We start from the raw sequence: 18,702 nt of genomic DNA on the forward strand, positions 1-18,702 counted from the left end.
TTCCCACCTTTTCTTACCTTTGCACCAGTATACAAATACTTTAAAACTTTCCAAAGAAGACTTGACTCAAAGTACATTTGCTGAAGAAAATGTGAATAGTGGTGCTAAACATGCCATCACGATGCATTAAGAGAGTCATTGGGTCATTGAATCATTCACTCAAATGAAACGACACACCACTAACACCATGCAAAAGATTTCAGTATTTTTGATGGCAGACTGAAAAGAGACTGACGGATTGTGTCTAAAAATGTAATTACATGATAATAAGTTCTTGTTTATTGAACAGTGTTGATTGGTCACCAGGAAGTTGCGGTATACTGTTGCTGAAGTGTTGTAAGTGGTTGTTACCACATTGCTATCCATTCACTAGGGTGTTCTGGATGGTGGTTAAGAAACAAAGATTTGAAGCTTTGCACACACGCACATATATTTATTTATACAAATATAATATGTATAACAATTGCATATCACTTGGTATTTTTTCACTGTATAATAAGATCAGCTTGTCCAGCCTCAAAAATGCAAGTCATTAATAAGAAAGTCTGTAAGTAAACATATAAAAGGGAAGAGAATCCATTGAAATGAATTGATTGACAATCAAGGAACAAATCAACTTGGTGTGATTTTGTCTATTAGGATGACACGTTTACATGTTACCCACAGTCTTAGATTACTCAAAAACCAACCAACAAAGGAACTAATTTAAGTATCTACCAAAGTCCTACATCAGGAAAACCATCAAACCAAATTACAATAACACAGATACAATATTACCTTTGATTACTGTGGTCATCAACTACTTGCTGATTTACAGTTTTGCTTCTATAAGACTTCAACTAACAGTACGACTACAGCACTGCAATGGATAGACATTTTGCCAGCTTTTGACAGCTTGAGTTGAGGGAAAGAAGCTGTGAAATAAAAAAAAAGCAATAAAAGATGTTAGGAAATAAAACAAAATGCTGTAGATTAACGCTTGCTTTTTAAATTGATTGTCAAAACAGGACAATGTTTCTAGTGAATGAGGTGGTCGGTTATGTGAAAATATAACATAATTAAGGAACACCACAAAATAATCTTTCAAACCTCTAAGATAATAAACTTGAAAATAGAACTTTAACATAACAAAATACTGTTATGATTTACCTCCATTTGTAGATATCATGTATCTGAGTTTGACATTCTGTTTGTCCTCATAGTAAATAATTTCATAATATCAACTATGTCTGAACTTAAATAGAATATTTCTAAATTAGATTTTAATTTCAGTAGTGACATCACAACCATAAAACCGCATCAAAACTGTACAGCTGTCATGAATGCAGGACCTGTTAAAGGTGAAGTGTGTAATTTCCGCCACTTTTGCCACAAAGCAAAATTGAGAAAATAAGGACTTCTTTCATATAGGTTTCCAGAGCACTCTTCCTTTCTGAGGTCCATTAAGTCCAGCCCCAAACTCTAAGCGCTATTGGTTGGATGCGCAAACAAATAGTGTGTGCAATGTTTTGATATACCAATGAAATGTTTACATTTTTTAATTATGGTTGAATTTGTATATTAAGGTGTTAATTACACACTTTACCTTTAAATATGCCTGCCATACAATATCCTATGCCAAATGTCTCTAATAATCTCTGTCAATGGCACTGTGATCTCATAAGAACATTCTGTGCAAACAGTGTTTATGGTTTAGTCTGACTTATGTCACATGGTGCATAAGATACAATTTTGTAGTAACTTTGCCCTTGTTCTTCTACGCATTTTACCCATACTTTGACAGTAGAATGTGACAAAACAAGTGTTATTGCTAAATCTACTTTCTTTACAAAATATTCCTTGCTACAGTATGGTATAAAATACCTCAGTGTTATCCAATTATGGACGACTGACATAAAAAGCGCTTTCTTTTCACAGAGACACCAGCACCAAAAGAACCCTTTGTTACTGTACAACGCTGTGGCAACAAAAACATAATGAAAACCGATGAATGCTTTATCACATTTATCACAAAACTACAAGAGGGACTTTTTAAGAGGGTCGGTCACAACTTGCGATTGGTTCCAGACAACTGAAATATGAACAAGTAAGTGTAAAACAATGTATTCAGTGCTAGTCTTCCTTTATCCCATCATGCCACATTTTTCCAAGCACCAATTTGGAACACAGATCATGGAGTTTTCAACCTTTTTGAGTTGTAGGTAGTTGACTGAAAGAGGATAGTCTTCACTGGAGAACAGTAAGGGTCCTCTTCCGAGATCTCTTGGACCTCCTTACATCACGGCTGTGAGATTAAGTCTCACCCAGTGTCCTCTACTTTTTCTTCTTTTGGAAGAGCCTGTGAAAAACCAAAAGGACAAAAGCTGAGAGACAAGTTTAAAGGGACTGTCAAAACATTTGCTGGTATTTCTGGCTGAAATGAATATGTAACAGCTGGACTTGAATCTTTGGTTCCACGTGACAACTTGGGCCCAACATGTCAAGGGCAAGTCCCAGTGTTGTAGCAAAGTCCCTTTAAGACAAGTCATTTCACTCGGCGGCCATCTTTGAAATGCCTCTCGGCATCCTGGGCATCATGCCATATCTTTTTGAATGGGGGAACATCAAATTCTCCACAACTGTTCGTCAACCTTACGATTAAATTTCATATTTGAAATCACCAATGAAATCTAACAACAACCGGCTCATAAATTTAGTTTCTAAACACTCGAATCATGACAAAAAACTGTATTTTTAAGGCTGGATCAAGCTAATGCGCATGCGCACACCTAAATGCGCGTCTCTTCGGAGGCACGCGTCTGACTGTTTCTATAGAAACCGGCAATTCTAACGGCCGCTGAAGTGACGCGATGACTTTACCAGTTGGCGATTGCCTCTTATTTAGAAGGCGGGACTTATTCCGCCATATTACGCGTTACACTTTCTCCCATTCAAAACTATACGAGTGACATGTCTTGTGTTATTCTATAGTCTTTGGTTGTAGTCGAGACCAGCGAAGAGTACAAGTCCAGACTGAGACAAGATTAGGGTTGAGTGTGAGTCAAGGCCAAGACCAAAGTCTCCAGAGTCTATGACAAGACCATGAAGATTTGGGCTTAGACTTGGACTTCAGATGAACTTGAGACTGAGTTTAGACTCAAGTACTACAACAGTAGCAGGTATGTTAATAGCTGAATATTAATTGGGCTTTTACTCTTTTGCTCTATTCTAAAAACTACAGTGCTAGGCTGTCTAGACAGTGTGCTTCTGACTTCTTTTGCCATTCCAGAATTTGAGCTTTTTAAGGGCTGTTTCTCAATATGCGTTCTTCAGCGATCTTGCGTCCTTGTGTTCTTGCTCTACGTCATCATCAACCGTCAAAGTTCAGTTCTCAGTACTCAAGAACGCAAGAACAGAGGATGCATGAAAGTACCCGGATGTGTTCTTGATATCGAGGATGCATCGAATGCATACTTGAGAGAATCGAACCTTTAAAATTCCCAGAAGACACTGCGGGCGGTCGATGTACGGAAGCCTGTAAGCTTTAAAGTTCTCGTTCTCACTTATGAGATTCCAGCTACAAGCTCGCAAATATGTGATGGCTTGTGACGGCCCGTTTGTTTTGCTTAATTTTAATAAAGTGATAACCTGAAGAAAGCCTGCAGTATTTTTATTGGAATATAAAAAATAATCTTAACATTGACAAAGCATGTAAAGGCTACCCAAACGCGGTGAAATAAAAAGATATAAAATTATGTGAACATGAAATTTAATGTCAAATTATGACATTTGTTTGTGATGTTGCTGCATTTATTGTGCATTAGCTACTTATAATATGCTGGGACGGTCAGTTGAGCAACAAGATCGCAGCACATCTCAATTCTCAGATGATGCGTTCTGTGTCCTCGCGTCCTTCCGAGTTTGTTCTTTCAAGGTCACCTGGCAAGACCAGACTCCACGAGAATGCAAGTCCGTTCTCTACGTTCTTGGAATTGAGAAACAGCCAAGATTAGTTGTTTTGGGCAAAAGATGGCATCATATCCTTCGCAGATAAGTCAGTTCCAGAATGCATTATGACAAACCTTGAATAAATTTTACATTTTCTGCTGATAAATTTGGATATTTATTTATTGACAGGTTATATAAAGTGCGCCTATTGTTTGGCACATCTCATATTGTTTTTTCCATATGCTTTGTAGTTGTTTTTCAAAAATCTTTTCACATATCAGCCCTCTTTTTTAAGTTAGGAAAAATCCCATTTGGGATGGTTCCTATTGGATTTGTGCTTATTTTAGAGTAGGTTCTCAACCTTTGTAACTCCCAAGGTCCCCCATTGTTAGAGTCAATACATGCAGACCCCTGAAACCCTAAGATATTTCCTCTTGTACTGCTGAAATAACAAAAATACAAACTTCTTTTAGACACGAGACATTTTTATTAACAGAAATGAAAGCCAAAAGTATATTTTGCTTTCTGAAGAGTAAAAGACACAATTTGCCAATACAAGCCTTTTAGTAATTTGACAATTTTGTTGTTGTTGTATGTCACGTCCAAACAAACAAAAAAAAATGTTAGAGAGCTCAGCTATGCATGTAGCTCGCTTTTTTATGGCAGGCTTCATTCCACTGTTCTTTCATGGAAGGGTATGACAGGCCACAACATTATTGTTCTGAATATTCATATTCTTACTTTCAAAAACTTAATTACTTGTTTTTCCAGAGTTTGTGGCTCTTCTGGCAGGGCATCTTCACTGACTTTGTGTCTAGCCACAGTACTGGCATAAGTTTGGTGTGTTGTTTCCAGTCCACTTAATTAAGTCCTCCATTCTTGTATATTGTTCCAAGTCATCAATCCTTCTCTCTAATCCCTCAAATTTCTTATCCTTCTCTTTCACAAGGTTCTTCAATTGTTTAACTTCATCCATCAGATCAAGTAGCATAGCATGGTGTTTAGCTCATCTGACATGAAGTTTAAAGATTTTCTAATCTCCTCCAACTCTTCCTCAATTGCATTGCTGATTTTCTTTATATAATTTAATACAAAAATAATTATCGCTTTGTTCTTTCTGAAGTGTTCGCCATAGAGTGCTGCCATCTCGCCACTATCAACTACTGTAAAGACGTGCTGAAATATATTCATATATATATATATATATATAAAATGATTTAACACCCCCCACCCCCAATCTACAATAGATCTTGAACTGATTTTATTTGTTTTTCAGATGGATTTGTATGTGTGTGTGTGTGCGTGTGGTTTAGTGTTGGCAAAGTGCTCTCTGGTCACTGTGGCTTTGCTGTTGAGTCCGCATGCCAGTCTTGATAGGGGATGATCTGGGCTCAGCTCTCTCACCATGATCCTCTTGCCCAGACATAATGTCCCAAAAATACTCAGCAGCTCACAAGCACATATGATTTTACAGCCAAGGATTTAGCCACAAGCAAGAGATGCACAAGGAATTCCATTAGGCCTCTGGTGATAAGTGTACAGAGGCCAGTGCTTCTGTGAGAAGTGTATCCACATGGACATGTTTTTGAGTCAGCACTGCTTATACCTTCATTTTAGGCTTGGATGGTTTCTATGGCGAGGTTACAATGCTGCCAACCATACTGCTGTTCAGAGCTAACTACGGTGTGAGGAGGCAATGAGGCGAGAGATGGGCCGAGTATCATTAATACAAGGAGATGTGCTTTGGTCTGTCTGGAAAAGGCTCCGACTAATAGAATTCTCTGCTATTGTATTGCATTTGCAAAGATGAAAGACATCTTGAGATAATGAGAGTGTTGTGATTTCAGAACAGTGATAATGGAAGTGATAAAGAATGACATACTTTCTCTTTTTAATATAGAAGGGAGGCACTGTTTTAGAAGCTAATATGTGATGTAAAGTTGGCAAATTATTCTAACAATGACATATCAATTAGCACCAAATAGAAAAAAATGTGTTTTATAAGCCTGTATATATACACCGAACGATCCCACTTTTGCTGCCAAAACAGCCCTGACCCTGCGAGGCATGGACTCCACTAGACCCTGAAGGTGTGCTGGGGTGTCTGGCACCAAGATGTTAGCAGCAGATCCTTTAAGTCCTGTGAGGTGGGGCCTCCATAAATCGGAATTGTTTGTTCAGCACATCCCACAGATGCTCGATTGGATTGAGATCTGGGGATTTTGGAGGCCAAGTCAACAACTCGTTGTGCTCCTCAAACCATTCCTGAACCATTTTTGCTTTGTGGCATTATCCTGCTGATAGAGGCCACAGCCACCAGGGAATACTGTTTCCATGAAAGGGTGTACATGGTCTGCAACAATGCTTAGGTAGGTGGTCAAAGTAAAATCCACATGGATGGCAGGACCCAAGCCTCCAATGCCTCCGCCGGCTTGCCTTCTTCCCATAGGTCACGTTATGATGCTCACGTGCCCACTGTTGGCGCATTCGGTGGTGGACAGGGGTTAGCATGGGCACCCTGACTGGTCTGCGGCTATGCAGCCCCATACGCAACAAACTGCGATTCACTGTGTATTCTGACACCTTTCTATCAGAACCAGCATTAACTTCTTGAGCAATCTGAGCTACAGTAGATCTTCTGTTGGATCAGACCACACGGGCCAGTCTTTGCTCCCCACGTGCATCAATAAGCCTTGGCTGCCCATGACCCTGTTGCCAGTTTACCACTCTTGGTTCACTTTTGATAGATTCTGACCACTGCAGACCAGGAACACCCCACAAGAGCTGCAGTTTTGGAGATGCTCTGACCAAGTCGTCTAGCCATCACAATTTGGCCCTTGTCAAACTCGCTCAAATCCTTATACTTGCCCATTTTTCCTGCTTTTAACACATCAACTGTAAGGACAAAATATATCCCACCCATTAACAGGTGCTGTGATGAAGAGATAATCAGTGTTATTCACTTCATTTGTCAGTGGTCATATTGTTGACAACTGACAAATAATGCCTGATCGGTGTATATAAATATAGAAAAAATAAATATGTGGTTCCCGTTATATTTTTACTTGAGATTGGTTCGGCACTGCACGATTACAAACCACCCTTCTTGGCCCAGAATTCTCGGCACGGTTGGCAAACCCTGCTGAACTGTGCTTATAGAATACGTGTGGTGATGTCGCCACTCAGGATTGTTCACATGTCTGTTGCTTGGCTACCAGTTGCTCTGTTACTGTCCAAGCATGCTATTTGAGCCAAGTTAACGCAAGTTAATAATTAAATTAATCTGATCTAGGCCTGCACGATTCTGGGAAAAATATGAATCACGATTTTTTAGCTTAGAATTGATATCACGATTCTCTACAACGATTTTTTTTCTCATGAAATGTAATGTTTATTGCACACATGAACCATGACAAAACAAAACAAATTGGAAGTACCAAAAATATTTGTTTTGGCACCTATAGAACATTGCACATCACCACAAGCCTGTAGAGGCTTCAATATAGAACTACCGCGCTCGCTTGACGAGTGAAACACGAGACTAGCGTTCACACCAAACGCGAATAGAGCGTCAAATTCGCGTCTACCGCGTCTAGTTTGCCGCTAGAACATTTTGAATGCATTCGCGCGTCTAGAGCGAAATAGACGCGCGTAAAAAACAAGCGTATGAAGCGAAATTGACACGCGTCCGAGGCGAAATCCGCTTCTTGTGGGAGGGGCAAGTGCTAGGCGGTTGTCTGTTTGCAAGATGGCTGATGTTGATCGTGCGTTCATCGAGAGAGATACCGCTTTGTTTGTATTTGCTCTGGAGAGCAGAAAAGCGGCGTAGGAGTCAGCGTCGCGGGAAGGCTGCGGGTCGATAAACGTGTACGTGACTCAAAAGTGAAATGTGTACAACTTACCAGGTAGCCCAATCTCCTCACCGACACTCTTCCAAGCGAGGGCCTTCTTATTCCTGTCTGAAGTATGAACTTGTGTCATAAATCTCTGTGTGACTGCTCACTGATAATATCAGTCGTTCTTCCATTTTGAATGAGTGACTTCGGACGGGCCTGCCGCCACAGCAGCAAGCAGGCTCCTGATTGGCATAAATTCGCGCCGCGTTAACCAAAGTTCAAATTTTTCAACTCGGGCGTCAGACGCGAATTCGCGTCAAACGCTAAATGCACAAAAAGCACCATTCGCGCGAAACGCCTCATTCGCGCCGCGAGACGTCCAGTGCGCGTAAACGCGTCTTTACATTGACTTAACATTGAAATCATTCGCGCCAGACGCTCTATTCGCGTTTGGTGTGAACAGGCGCTTTGTCGTTGGCTGAGGGTGAAGAGCGGTCCTTTCAAAATAAAGGCTGATTTTTTTTTTTATTTTTTTTTTAAATCGAAGTCATTTAAAAATTAAATCTTGAACAGGGTGAATCGAGATCGCGATTTTATAACGATTTATCGTGCAGGCCTAATCTGATCATCATCCATAACGCAGTCGCTATTTACATCTCATACGTCTGACACAATTATATTACATTCTAAAGGTCTCCGTTATTAGCCACACAGTAGAAAATTAAGCAACGTCAATGTTTTGGCCCAATGGTGGAAAAGCGGCTATAGCTGGCTCAAGAATAGTTCGATAAAAATTCTGTCATCATTCATTCCCGCTCATGTTGTTCCAAACCTGATTACTTTCTTCTACACAAAAGAATTTGTTTTGAGGAACACTGTGGTCCAAACAACACTGGACCCCATTGACCAGAAAGTACTGAGACATTTTTCAATATATCTTCTTTTGTGTTCCACAGAAGAAAGAAAGTCACACAGATTTGGAATGATAATGAGGGTGAGTAAATGATGACAGAATTTCATTTTTGGGTGAACTATGCCTTTAACTTAAAGCATTACTGAAACAAATGGTCCCATCAGTGAGATTTGCATACCTAAAAGGCCCCTTTATGTGCTGTAATAAAAAAAAGATTGATTTCACATCTAAATAGTTATTAATTTTCCCTTGAAAGTCCCTTAAATGTGATCCTTCAATGTCTGGACAACTGCCTGATAAGAGAACCCTTTTTATTGAGCTCAGTCTGTAATGTCGTCAGCACTCCTTTCCAGCTTGTTCTATTGATTCATTATCTCACATTATGACATAACAGCTGAGTCTCAGACACAAAAGCTGTCTGTTTTCAGAATAACGTTCCACTGGTGACAGGCAGCATGCAGTACCAGATCTCCCACAGGCCTCAAGGGTTGGTGGGGCAGCTACCTCTCCTTGTGCCACCCGGTTGAGGTCCTGTTACCCTTAAAGCAATGAAAAGCCTCACCTACGACATGTGGTTCTGCTGGGCGGCCAGGTTTTGCTGCTGCTGTTGCTGCATAAGCAGCTGCTGCTGCTGGCGCCTGCGAGCGGTGCGGAGCTTTTCGAACCTCGCCTCCATCTCCTCCAGGACTTTAGGGGTGTAACGCACCACCAGTTTGACACTGTCCTTGGCTGCTTTCAGTAACTCCACAGCCTTCTCGTGGTGTTCACCCTCGACACTCTGAGGAAAATAATTCAGTAGTCAGTTTTTCTGAGCAATCTGTTGTTCATTTCATCTAAATAAAAGGACAGAAATGCGTCATCTATCTTGGCACATTCAATGGTTTGTTAATGGTTACTGGAACTTTATTGTATCCAAACTCATAGTTTTTGTCAGCTCAAAACTGCACTAGAAAATGCTCCACGGTGATGAACATTCAATTACATTTTGGCACAAAAGAGCCATTAATTTCCTATTAGCTCAGGAACCGTAAACATGTTTGGTTTAATGAGAAATTGCTTCTCAAATGCTGTCACAAAATGCCTTCCTTTACAATCTTTGACGCAAATGAAATCAAATGGATCCGCTGTCATTTTCGAGCGAGTAAGCAGTGGACATTAGTTTCTATAAACTTCAATTACTCCTTCAAGTAATAAAATTGTAACAAACTGGAATGTCAGCACAGAAGAGCAAAGAAACTGGCTTCAAAAGACTTTCTTGCAGCAGTGACTTCATAAGGGTTGACAGCTTTTTTACTGAAAGATTCATTTGGATTCAGTCAAAGATGCATTCTCGTCTGGCTGCAGTCAGACACATTTTAAACATTTACAGTGAATTATGAAAAGATAAAGTCTTTTGAAATCTGTCCTTTTCAGTTTTAGGTAGAGTCCTGCTGTAAGCCTCCTGTCTTATTTGTCCAATTTTAGCATTTTAAAATGTCAAGCTTAGCCTAAGTAAAATGAAAGATTAGAGAAATTGGTCTCTAATGGGTCTGAGATAATAACAGCTACAAAACTTGATTTATTAGCATATTACTCCATGATGGGATCAGCCTTGTAGACTGTTGGAAATGAGATCAATGTGAAAATCTTTCTGCTGTAATAATCTCACTTCAGCCCAAACTGATCTGTATCGATTAAAAAGCCACTGGGCCCTCCAGCATGAAGGCATCTTATGTGACAGCTCAACACAGCTAAAAAATGATCTCATAACATGTTTTAAATTATTTTTGTTGCACAAACACTTAAGTTGTTTCCCCTACTTCACCTGGCAATGTCATGTGTTCAAAATTCATTCAGAAATTAATTTTTAGTAGTTTACTACTTTAATTTAATGAGATGTTCCCATTTTTGCAATCTACTTATCTTCTAACTTGGAAAATTGGCAACTTATTAAGAAGTTAATAGGTTTCCACTTTCCATCCTGCATGTTAATAATATCACTTGATATCAAAACAAAGTGAGGACATCATCCTCAAAGAAGTGAAATTATTTTTGTTGGGAAAACAGCATGAGCATCAGTAAGTATTAGCAATGCACTGAGAAATTCTGTGATGTTTTGTGATATTAGCTGATTTGTCTTAAACTTTCCATCCTGTTCTATACAAGTACAGAAATGCATATATTCTTAGAAGGTGATTAAAAATCTAACTTCAATTAATTTTGAGTTAATACCCTCATGTCTTTTGCTCATTATTTCCAGTTTGTTAGGTTCCATCGAATTATGTATCCTGTGAATTTTTCCATTGTGTAAACAACCAATTTATATTTAGTAAAGTTTAAGTGCCTTTGCTTTGAAAGTCTTGTATACATTTTATTATGGAAATATGTCCTTAAATTACATGTGCATATTCATTTTACAGAGTAACGGAGTACAAAAGGCCATGCATAACTGGAACATCCCTGGCAACTCACCACTCCATTGACGGACAGGAGTTGGTCACCTCTCTTAAGACCACCATGCCTCTCAGCCACACCCCCAGGGATGATGCGGGAGATGTAGATTGGTGAGTTCTGCTCTTTTCCACCCATCACGTTGAAGCCAAGCCCCTCCTCTGTCTTGGGCAGCTCCACCACCCTTGGGTGAGAATGACCCTCGCTGGCTGCGAATGCCGCCACTGTTGCCTGGTGGGAACCAAAGAGTTCAAAGTGTCAGTAAATGTGAAACATGAATGAGAAATATAGATAGATCAATATATCATCAAGTCTGATTAACAAGATAATATGAAATATCTATAAACAGCTTAGTTAAAGGAATGAATTGTGTGGTTTAATCCTGTCTAAAGTCTTAAGAAAGAGGCAAATTCACTTTGTTTGATGAACAGACTTTGATGAACACACACACACACACACACACACATAGAACACATTAAATATGGTAAATATCTTTGTTTTTGTTCCAAAAACGAATCAAAGTTTAATGAGTTTGAATGATGGTGACATGACGGTGAGTGATGAAATAATTTTCATTTTTGGGTGAACAAAACCTTTAATACATAATGTATCTTTTCTGTTGTGATATATCAGCCCACCTGCTCTCTGGATATCTGCTATTCCATTTGGTATTTACCAATAAAAGCAAGATATGGGGGCATTTCACCAAACATAGTGGCACATTGTTTGTGAATCTTATTCAGTCCAACACAGCAACATTGGCTCAACCAATGGCATGCCAATGTTTGTCTGACCGATGATATTGTATTTTCACTTTTCGTATTTGGTGCCACAGAAATCACATACTTCTCTGGTGTAGACATGGTGTAACAGTTGATGTTTCTAAGAATAAGGAATATCCTTTGCATTTAAGAAAGCAATTCTAGTGTGTTATATGGTTGTTATACAAGGATTGTATTAGCATGATACCCCTTTCTATAGAAACACTTTAAGGTGGATTGATATTCAAGGGCCAATAACCTCTTAGGCAAGGCAAGTTTATTTATATAGCACATTTCATACACAATGGTAATTCAAAGTGCTTTACGTGAAAAGGAAACAAATACATAAGAATAAAAATGGAATGCATAGGAAATAAAAGTAACAAAAAAGCAGAGAATACCACTGTCTGAAGAGTCAGAGAGTTTCAGTCAGAATATTTGTTCTATGTATTTTTAATTTGTCTCTTCCCCATATTGGCTGTCTTTCCCTGTGGTTTTCAGTCACCTCCTAAATAATCTGTTGGGTGTCTCCAATAGATCAGATTTTTCACCTAAAATCGTCCGAGAAGAGCTCTAGGACTGCCCCTCCAGTCACCACTAATTAATTTGGTCCTCGACCTCGGGTTCACTCATACCCACTACTCTCACCACACGGTTTCAGTTTTGTTTTTATCAAATAAATCTCTTAACCACACTGGAGCTGTCTCAACCACTATGGTTTATCAATTTTTCCCAAATCATTATTATAATTTTCGATGTAATTTTTAATTTGTCTCTTACTCTCGGACTTCCCCATGATGGTTGTCGTCTGTGGTTATTTCGGCGCCTAAATAATCTGTTGGACTTCTCCACAGAGACCACAGAGTTTCAACCATTATGGATCACTCCCCATTGTAACTTTTTTATCTCTTATCAGAGAAATTTGAAGATTTAAAATGCATTAAAACAGTAAAAAAAAAAAAAAAAAAATCAGTTTGGAGGTATCACAGTGCTCATTCAGTAAATGCACGGCTAAACAGATGTGTTTTGAGTCTGGATTTGAATGTGGCTACTGTTGGAGCACTTATGGATGCTGGTTCCAGCTGCGGCTAGCATAACAGCTAAAATGAGCATATCTGCCCTGTATTGAGGTCCTAGGCCATTGAGTGATTTATAAACAAGTAACAGTACTTTAAAATCAATTCTAAATGCAACTGGAAGCGCAAGGACCTGAGGTGATGTGGTGTGATTTATTCATGTTTTCTGGTTCTGCTCAGAATCCTGGCAGCAGTGTTCTATACGAGATGCAGCTGTCTTATGGTCTTTTTGGAAAGGCCACTGAGAAGTCCATTACAATAATCCACCCTGCTGGTGATGACAATGAACAAGTTTCTCTAAAGGCAGGAACACACCAAGTTGACGCCGACGAACTAGTGGCGACGAAAGCAGCCTGGGGGGTTGGCTCACGTCGACGCTCAACACCCAACGGCTAAGTAGCATGTCCTTCTGCGCCTGCGTAAGACGAAATGCCTTTCCGTACCAGCAGATAGCAGTAGATGAACAGCCAATCAGAATGATCAGATGGCCCGGAGGACCGACGAGCTCCGACGCCGATTCAACAACGGTGCGGAACACACTGAGAAAACTTAGCCGGCCGACGAACAAAAACTGCCCGACGGCCAACCATTGACTTGGTGTGTTCCTGCCTTAAGTCTTGACTGGAAACAAAGCATCTAATTCTTGCAATATTTTTTTAGATGATAATATGCTGATTTAGTTATTGCTTTTATGTGGCAACTGAGACTAAGGTCTGACTCCAAAATCACACCAAGATTTCTGACTTGATTTTTTGTTGTTTGACCCCCTAGAGCAGGGCTGGTCAAACTTGGTCCTGGAGGGCCGCTGTCCCTGCAGAGTTTTGCTCCAACCCTAATCAAACACACCTGAACCAGCTAATCAATGTCTTCAGGATTACACTCAGGTGAATTTTGTCAGGGTTGCAGCTAAGCTCTGCTGGAGAACTTCATTTTTGTTTCCAAATGCAATGACTTTAGTTTTGTCATTGTTTAACTGAACTTAGTTTAACGTTTTGGAACATTCAATTTTTAATTTCATCAATGCATTGGCACAGGCATTCAATGGGGCTGTAGTCCTTAGGGGACAGGGCTAGGATATGCAATTTGGTTCTTTCTCATTATTTGGCTCTAAACCCAATATACACACCTAGCTTCAATTATAACTACGTTCTTAAAAGCCAAATTAAAAAACTCCACATTGGCTTTACAAAAACTTTGGGCCCTATTTTAATGATCTAAGTGCATGGTCTGAAGCGCATGGTGCAAGTGCACTTAGGGCACGTCCGAATCCTCTTTTGCTAGTTTAAGGAAGGGAAAATGGTCGGCGCACCCGGCACATGGTCAGGCTTGGGAGGGTTACTTTTTATTAAAATTATTCCATAACAGTTACAAATGACTTCATAAAAAAAAAGTATTCAGTAATGTAATCCAAGTACCACAAGATGAAAGTAATCTAATCTGATTACTTTTGGATTACTTCAAGGTCATATATATAAAGAAAGAAGAAAGGGTCAACTTTACTGTAAATAAATTGCATTTTTAAATATAATTTTAATTATTTCTTTTCAATTTTTGCAAGTTTTTAAATGTTACACGTTCCATACTTTTGAATGGGTCTCAACAATAGAAATATTTTAAAAATCTGATAAATTATCTAGTTTCAAATTTTTGCAAGTTTTTAAATGTTACACGTTCCATACTTTTGAATGGGTCTCAACAATAGAAATATTTTAAAAATCTGATAAATTATCTATTGCAATATTACTATCGTTATTGTTATTAAGAGCTTAAAAATAGGCTTATAAAAGTGACATCAGATCATAACTGAACAAGCTCAGATCAAACATTTCTGTTCACAAAGTGAGTCATCACTGGCAGCAGAACAAGGAACTACTGTATAATCAAGCAGCGCTGACTATGGTGTTGTTATGGCAAAATAATGATTTATTTAGTTTTAAATGAAACCATTGTAGTTTTAAATGAAACCATCCTGATAGTATTCCCCCTTTTTTCAAAATGTAACTAATCTAATTACTAAATTTTTTGACATAACTGTAAAGAATTACAGTTACTGGATTTTTGTATCCTGATTACTTAATGCCGTTACATGTATTCCGTTACTCCCCAACCCTGTCTGTATTCTCCTAATGAGTCATGGGTGTGTTTTGGGCAATAAACCAATCAGAGTCTCATCTCCTATTCCTTTTAAAAGCCAGTTGCGCTCGCACCATGGCGGATTCACTATTTACATGTCGGAATTTGCAAACGGAAAAAAACCTTCTGTAGCGAGAAAATGGATCTGCTCGTGTGCGAGGTTAAAGCGTGTGAGCAGACCATCTACAGGAAAAGTCAGATTCCACCAAAGCATATTTATATTTATGCACACAATAATAATTTTTTACTTTTTTATTTTTTTTAATAAGCAGAGTGTACCCGCCTATAGGTGCATATTACTAATGCACTCTTTAAATAACAAAACAAATATTGCGCCATTGACTTTAAACCAGGTTTTAGTTGGTCAATGGCTCAGTCTATTTCAGTTTCCTCAAAATAGTAACGTGCCAACAATGCGCCTGAACACAGGAAGCTGATATATTAGCAAAGGGAAGATGTTTGGATGTCTACACACCTCTAGTCATATAGTGCATCTCTGAAAGATTTTTCACAGCCCAAATATCTCAATATGTTCTATTTGTGCTGTAAATTTTGAAGTAAGAGAAACCGCATCTGAAAACCTGCACAGCTGCCTGCATTATCATCTGAATTCCTGAGACTTCAGAGCTTGTTAGCCAGGCGCAACCACCAGGAGATGGAGAATGTGAAAGAAGACAAAAGAAGTTCACGCTGAGCCACACTGTAGCTACAGGTGCAGCACTATGGGGCCCTGCTCATTATTAAGGCATTCATAGACAGGAAACAGTGAGAAAAAACACCAAGGATTTTCAGAGACTTTTCAAGGCGCCAGATTCCCAAATGGCAAACCAAGCAGTTTTCTGATCTCTGAAACTGAAAGGACAGCACCTTCCCTGTCTGAGTGTTTCGTCTCACACTGAAAAAAAAAAAAAAATGCTGTGTGAAAGTGCTCTGCATGCAAGACACCCTTTTCCCATGCAGTTCCTCAGCTTCACAGCTACATCTTCTCTGAGGGAAAAAGTAGATATACTGTATAACAAACATTTTGAAAGCCTAGACTCTTGTAAATCATCAGGTTGCTATTTTAAAAGATGGCATGCTTCTTGCTGATTAAATGTAAGTTCACCCAAAAATAAAAATTGCCAATATTTACACACTGGTTTTATTTATTTATTTATTTTGGTTTTAAAGGGTTAGTTTACCCAAAAATTAAATTTCTCACCCTCATGTCATTCCAAACAAGAAAGACCTTCGTTCATCTTTGGAATACAAATTAAGATATTTTTGATGAAATCCAAGGGTTTCTGAACCACACCTAGGCAGCAATGTCACTGTACCTTTTGAGGTCCAGAAAGGTAGCAAAGACATTGTTAAAATATATGTGACTACAGTGGTTCAAACTTATGTTATGAAGCGACGGTATCTTAATTTGTGTTCAGAAGATGAACGAAGGTCTTACGGGTTTGGGAAGACATGAGGGTGAGTACCTAATGGCAGAACTATAATGGACATTTCTGTGATTGGCTACATTGCTCAACGCTGCGAAAACATGTTATTAGAAACTCTGCCTATGCTTGAGACTGTAAAGCGTTTTTATTTGATCTTAGTTGTTCTTTAAAAAAAAAAAACATTTTTGTAGCCCATTTTTATAGCCCAAGTGTTTATTACAGGCAAATTATTAAATGATAAAAAATAAATAAATGTAACTGAACAGCAACAACAAAAAAAAAAGCGCGCTGCATTTACTGTCTTGTGAAAACAGGGGGTGCTGCAGCACCCCCAGCACCTACACTTCCCGCGCCTATGATGTGTTTTAATGATTTATAACTTTAATTTATAATTAAAATTTAAATAAACTCCTCATGAGTTTATAGAAGTGGCTGTTTATAATAAACCCACATAAATAAGCAGAAACATCTAGACAAGTATCTTACCTGACACTGATATTAAAGGGTTAGTTCACCCAAAAATGAAATTTCTGTCATCAATTGCACTCATGTTGTTCCAAACCCGTAAGACCTTTATTCATCTTCGGAAAACAAATTAATATATTTTTGATGAGTTTTTTTTTATCCCCCATAGAAAGCAATGTAATTAACACAATCAAGGTCCAGAAAAGTATTAAAAACATCGATAAAATAGTCAACATGACTACAGTGGTTCATGTTACGAAGTGCTGAAAAAACTTTTTGTGAGCAAAAGCAAAACAAAAATAATGTCTTTATTTAACTATTTCTTCTCTGTCCTGTCATTCTCCTATGCTGTTGACGTTGTATAGACAGTGAAGGCTTCCGGGTTTTATGTCAGAACGTCAAATAGTATTGGCTGGCTCCTGGATCAGCATCACACGCATGTGTCGTGCTGCTCACCTGTACAGCTTAGTTGGCGCTCTGACGTAGAACGATTCGACAGCACGTGTTTTTTTTTTTCACCTCTATTCATTTTCATTGTCTGGAATAGAGCAGCATGAACATTTTTCAGAATTTCTCTTTTTGTGTTCCACAGAAAAATAACAGCATACAGGTCTGGAATGACATAAAGGTGAGTAAAAAAAAAAGAGACTGAATTGTAATGGGTGAGCTAACCATTTTATGCCAACTGAAAGAATTATAGGACATCAGATAACCCAGTAGTACTGACAATATTCTGAGCAATGGCCCATTCAAGCCCATTATAAGCCTTATAAATTACATCTTAAATAATTACACAGGCTTGACAAAGAATCTCCATTGGTAATGAATATTGGCTCTTAACATTTACATCAGCAATGTACTCTGAATGCACTTGGTGTATGGATGGGAAAAGAAAGAAAAAAATCTTGGAGTAGTCGACTGGAGCTCATTGACAATTGCTGCAGGGGATCCCAAAGGATAACTGGGGCTTTTACAGCTGTTCTTCATCCTATTTATGTGCCATCGATTGAAAACTGTCCCAACGGCATGCAGAAGCAAGCTGCTCACACATGCTAATTGCCCTTTTGCTAGTGATTTGAGTCCAATATGCGTTCCGAAACCTGTAGTAACTTTTCAAAGTGACCAAGTGAGGTGCTTTGAGGCACTCTAAGACTTTTGTAATTTACATCCTGCATTAGAACTTTAATTGATATGCTAATTCTGCTCATCTTGCGAGACCTGCTCACTGAGCATACTAATTACAGTAAGTGCTGCTGTTTTCTGTGTGCCATTGCTATAGTATAGCTCCATATTATTACAACACCACTCAAATTAGTCATACTATCAGTTAAAGTTATTGCTTTCATTGTTTTCATTATGTTGAAATCAAAAGCTGACAATAACTGCAACAGAGTCTAAAATAGCAGTTGCTATTGAAATTGTATTATAACTCTAAGTCAATGACAAGGACATTAATTCATAAAAATTCTGAAAGTGTTTGCTGTGCATGAATTGCCAACCAATCGACAGATTAAGCAGAGGAAAATCATTTTAGATCATAAAACCATAATACCTAAATATACGTCACCTCTAAAACGTGTCCTTCAGCGGTGACAGGATGTGGGTCTAATTAAATATTAAGGTCATAAATTTGTTTTTCATTTTATATTTCCCCTAAAGGCCCACTTATAATGTTAGTCAAGGTTGTTTTGCACTTATTGTCCCCTTGGTTACTGTTACTCACTCACACAAGCT

The 18,702-nt window shown here is 38.7% G+C and overlaps 1 protein-coding gene across 2 annotated transcripts in view; it reads right to left on the reverse strand.

The window, feature by feature from the left end:
• Positions 1 to 417: 417 nt before the first annotated feature.
• Positions 418 to 18,702, reverse strand: part of lin7a (lin-7 homolog A (C. elegans)) — a 66,020-nt gene continuing 47,735 nt past the window's right edge. Inside the window, exons 4-6 of one of the 2 annotated variants that reach the window (XM_067392206.1) lie at positions 11,128 to 11,337; positions 9,243 to 9,454; positions 418 to 2,338 (exon numbers count right to left, since the gene is read on the reverse strand). In XM_067392206.1, coding sequence (XP_067248307.1) covers positions 2,314 to 2,338; positions 9,243 to 9,454; positions 11,128 to 11,337 — 447 coding nt within the window. In that variant the 3' untranslated portion in view covers positions 418 to 2,313. Of the gene's footprint in view, positions 2,339 to 9,238; positions 9,455 to 11,127; positions 11,338 to 18,702 lie in introns of both variants that reach the window. The other variant, XM_067392207.1, reaches the window with a different exon arrangement.

The sequence above is a fragment of the Chanodichthys erythropterus genome, chromosome 8, assembly GCF_024489055.1.
Source record: "Chanodichthys erythropterus isolate Z2021 chromosome 8, ASM2448905v1, whole genome shotgun sequence".
Taxonomy (NCBI): domain Eukaryota; kingdom Metazoa; phylum Chordata; class Actinopteri; order Cypriniformes; family Xenocyprididae; genus Chanodichthys; species Chanodichthys erythropterus.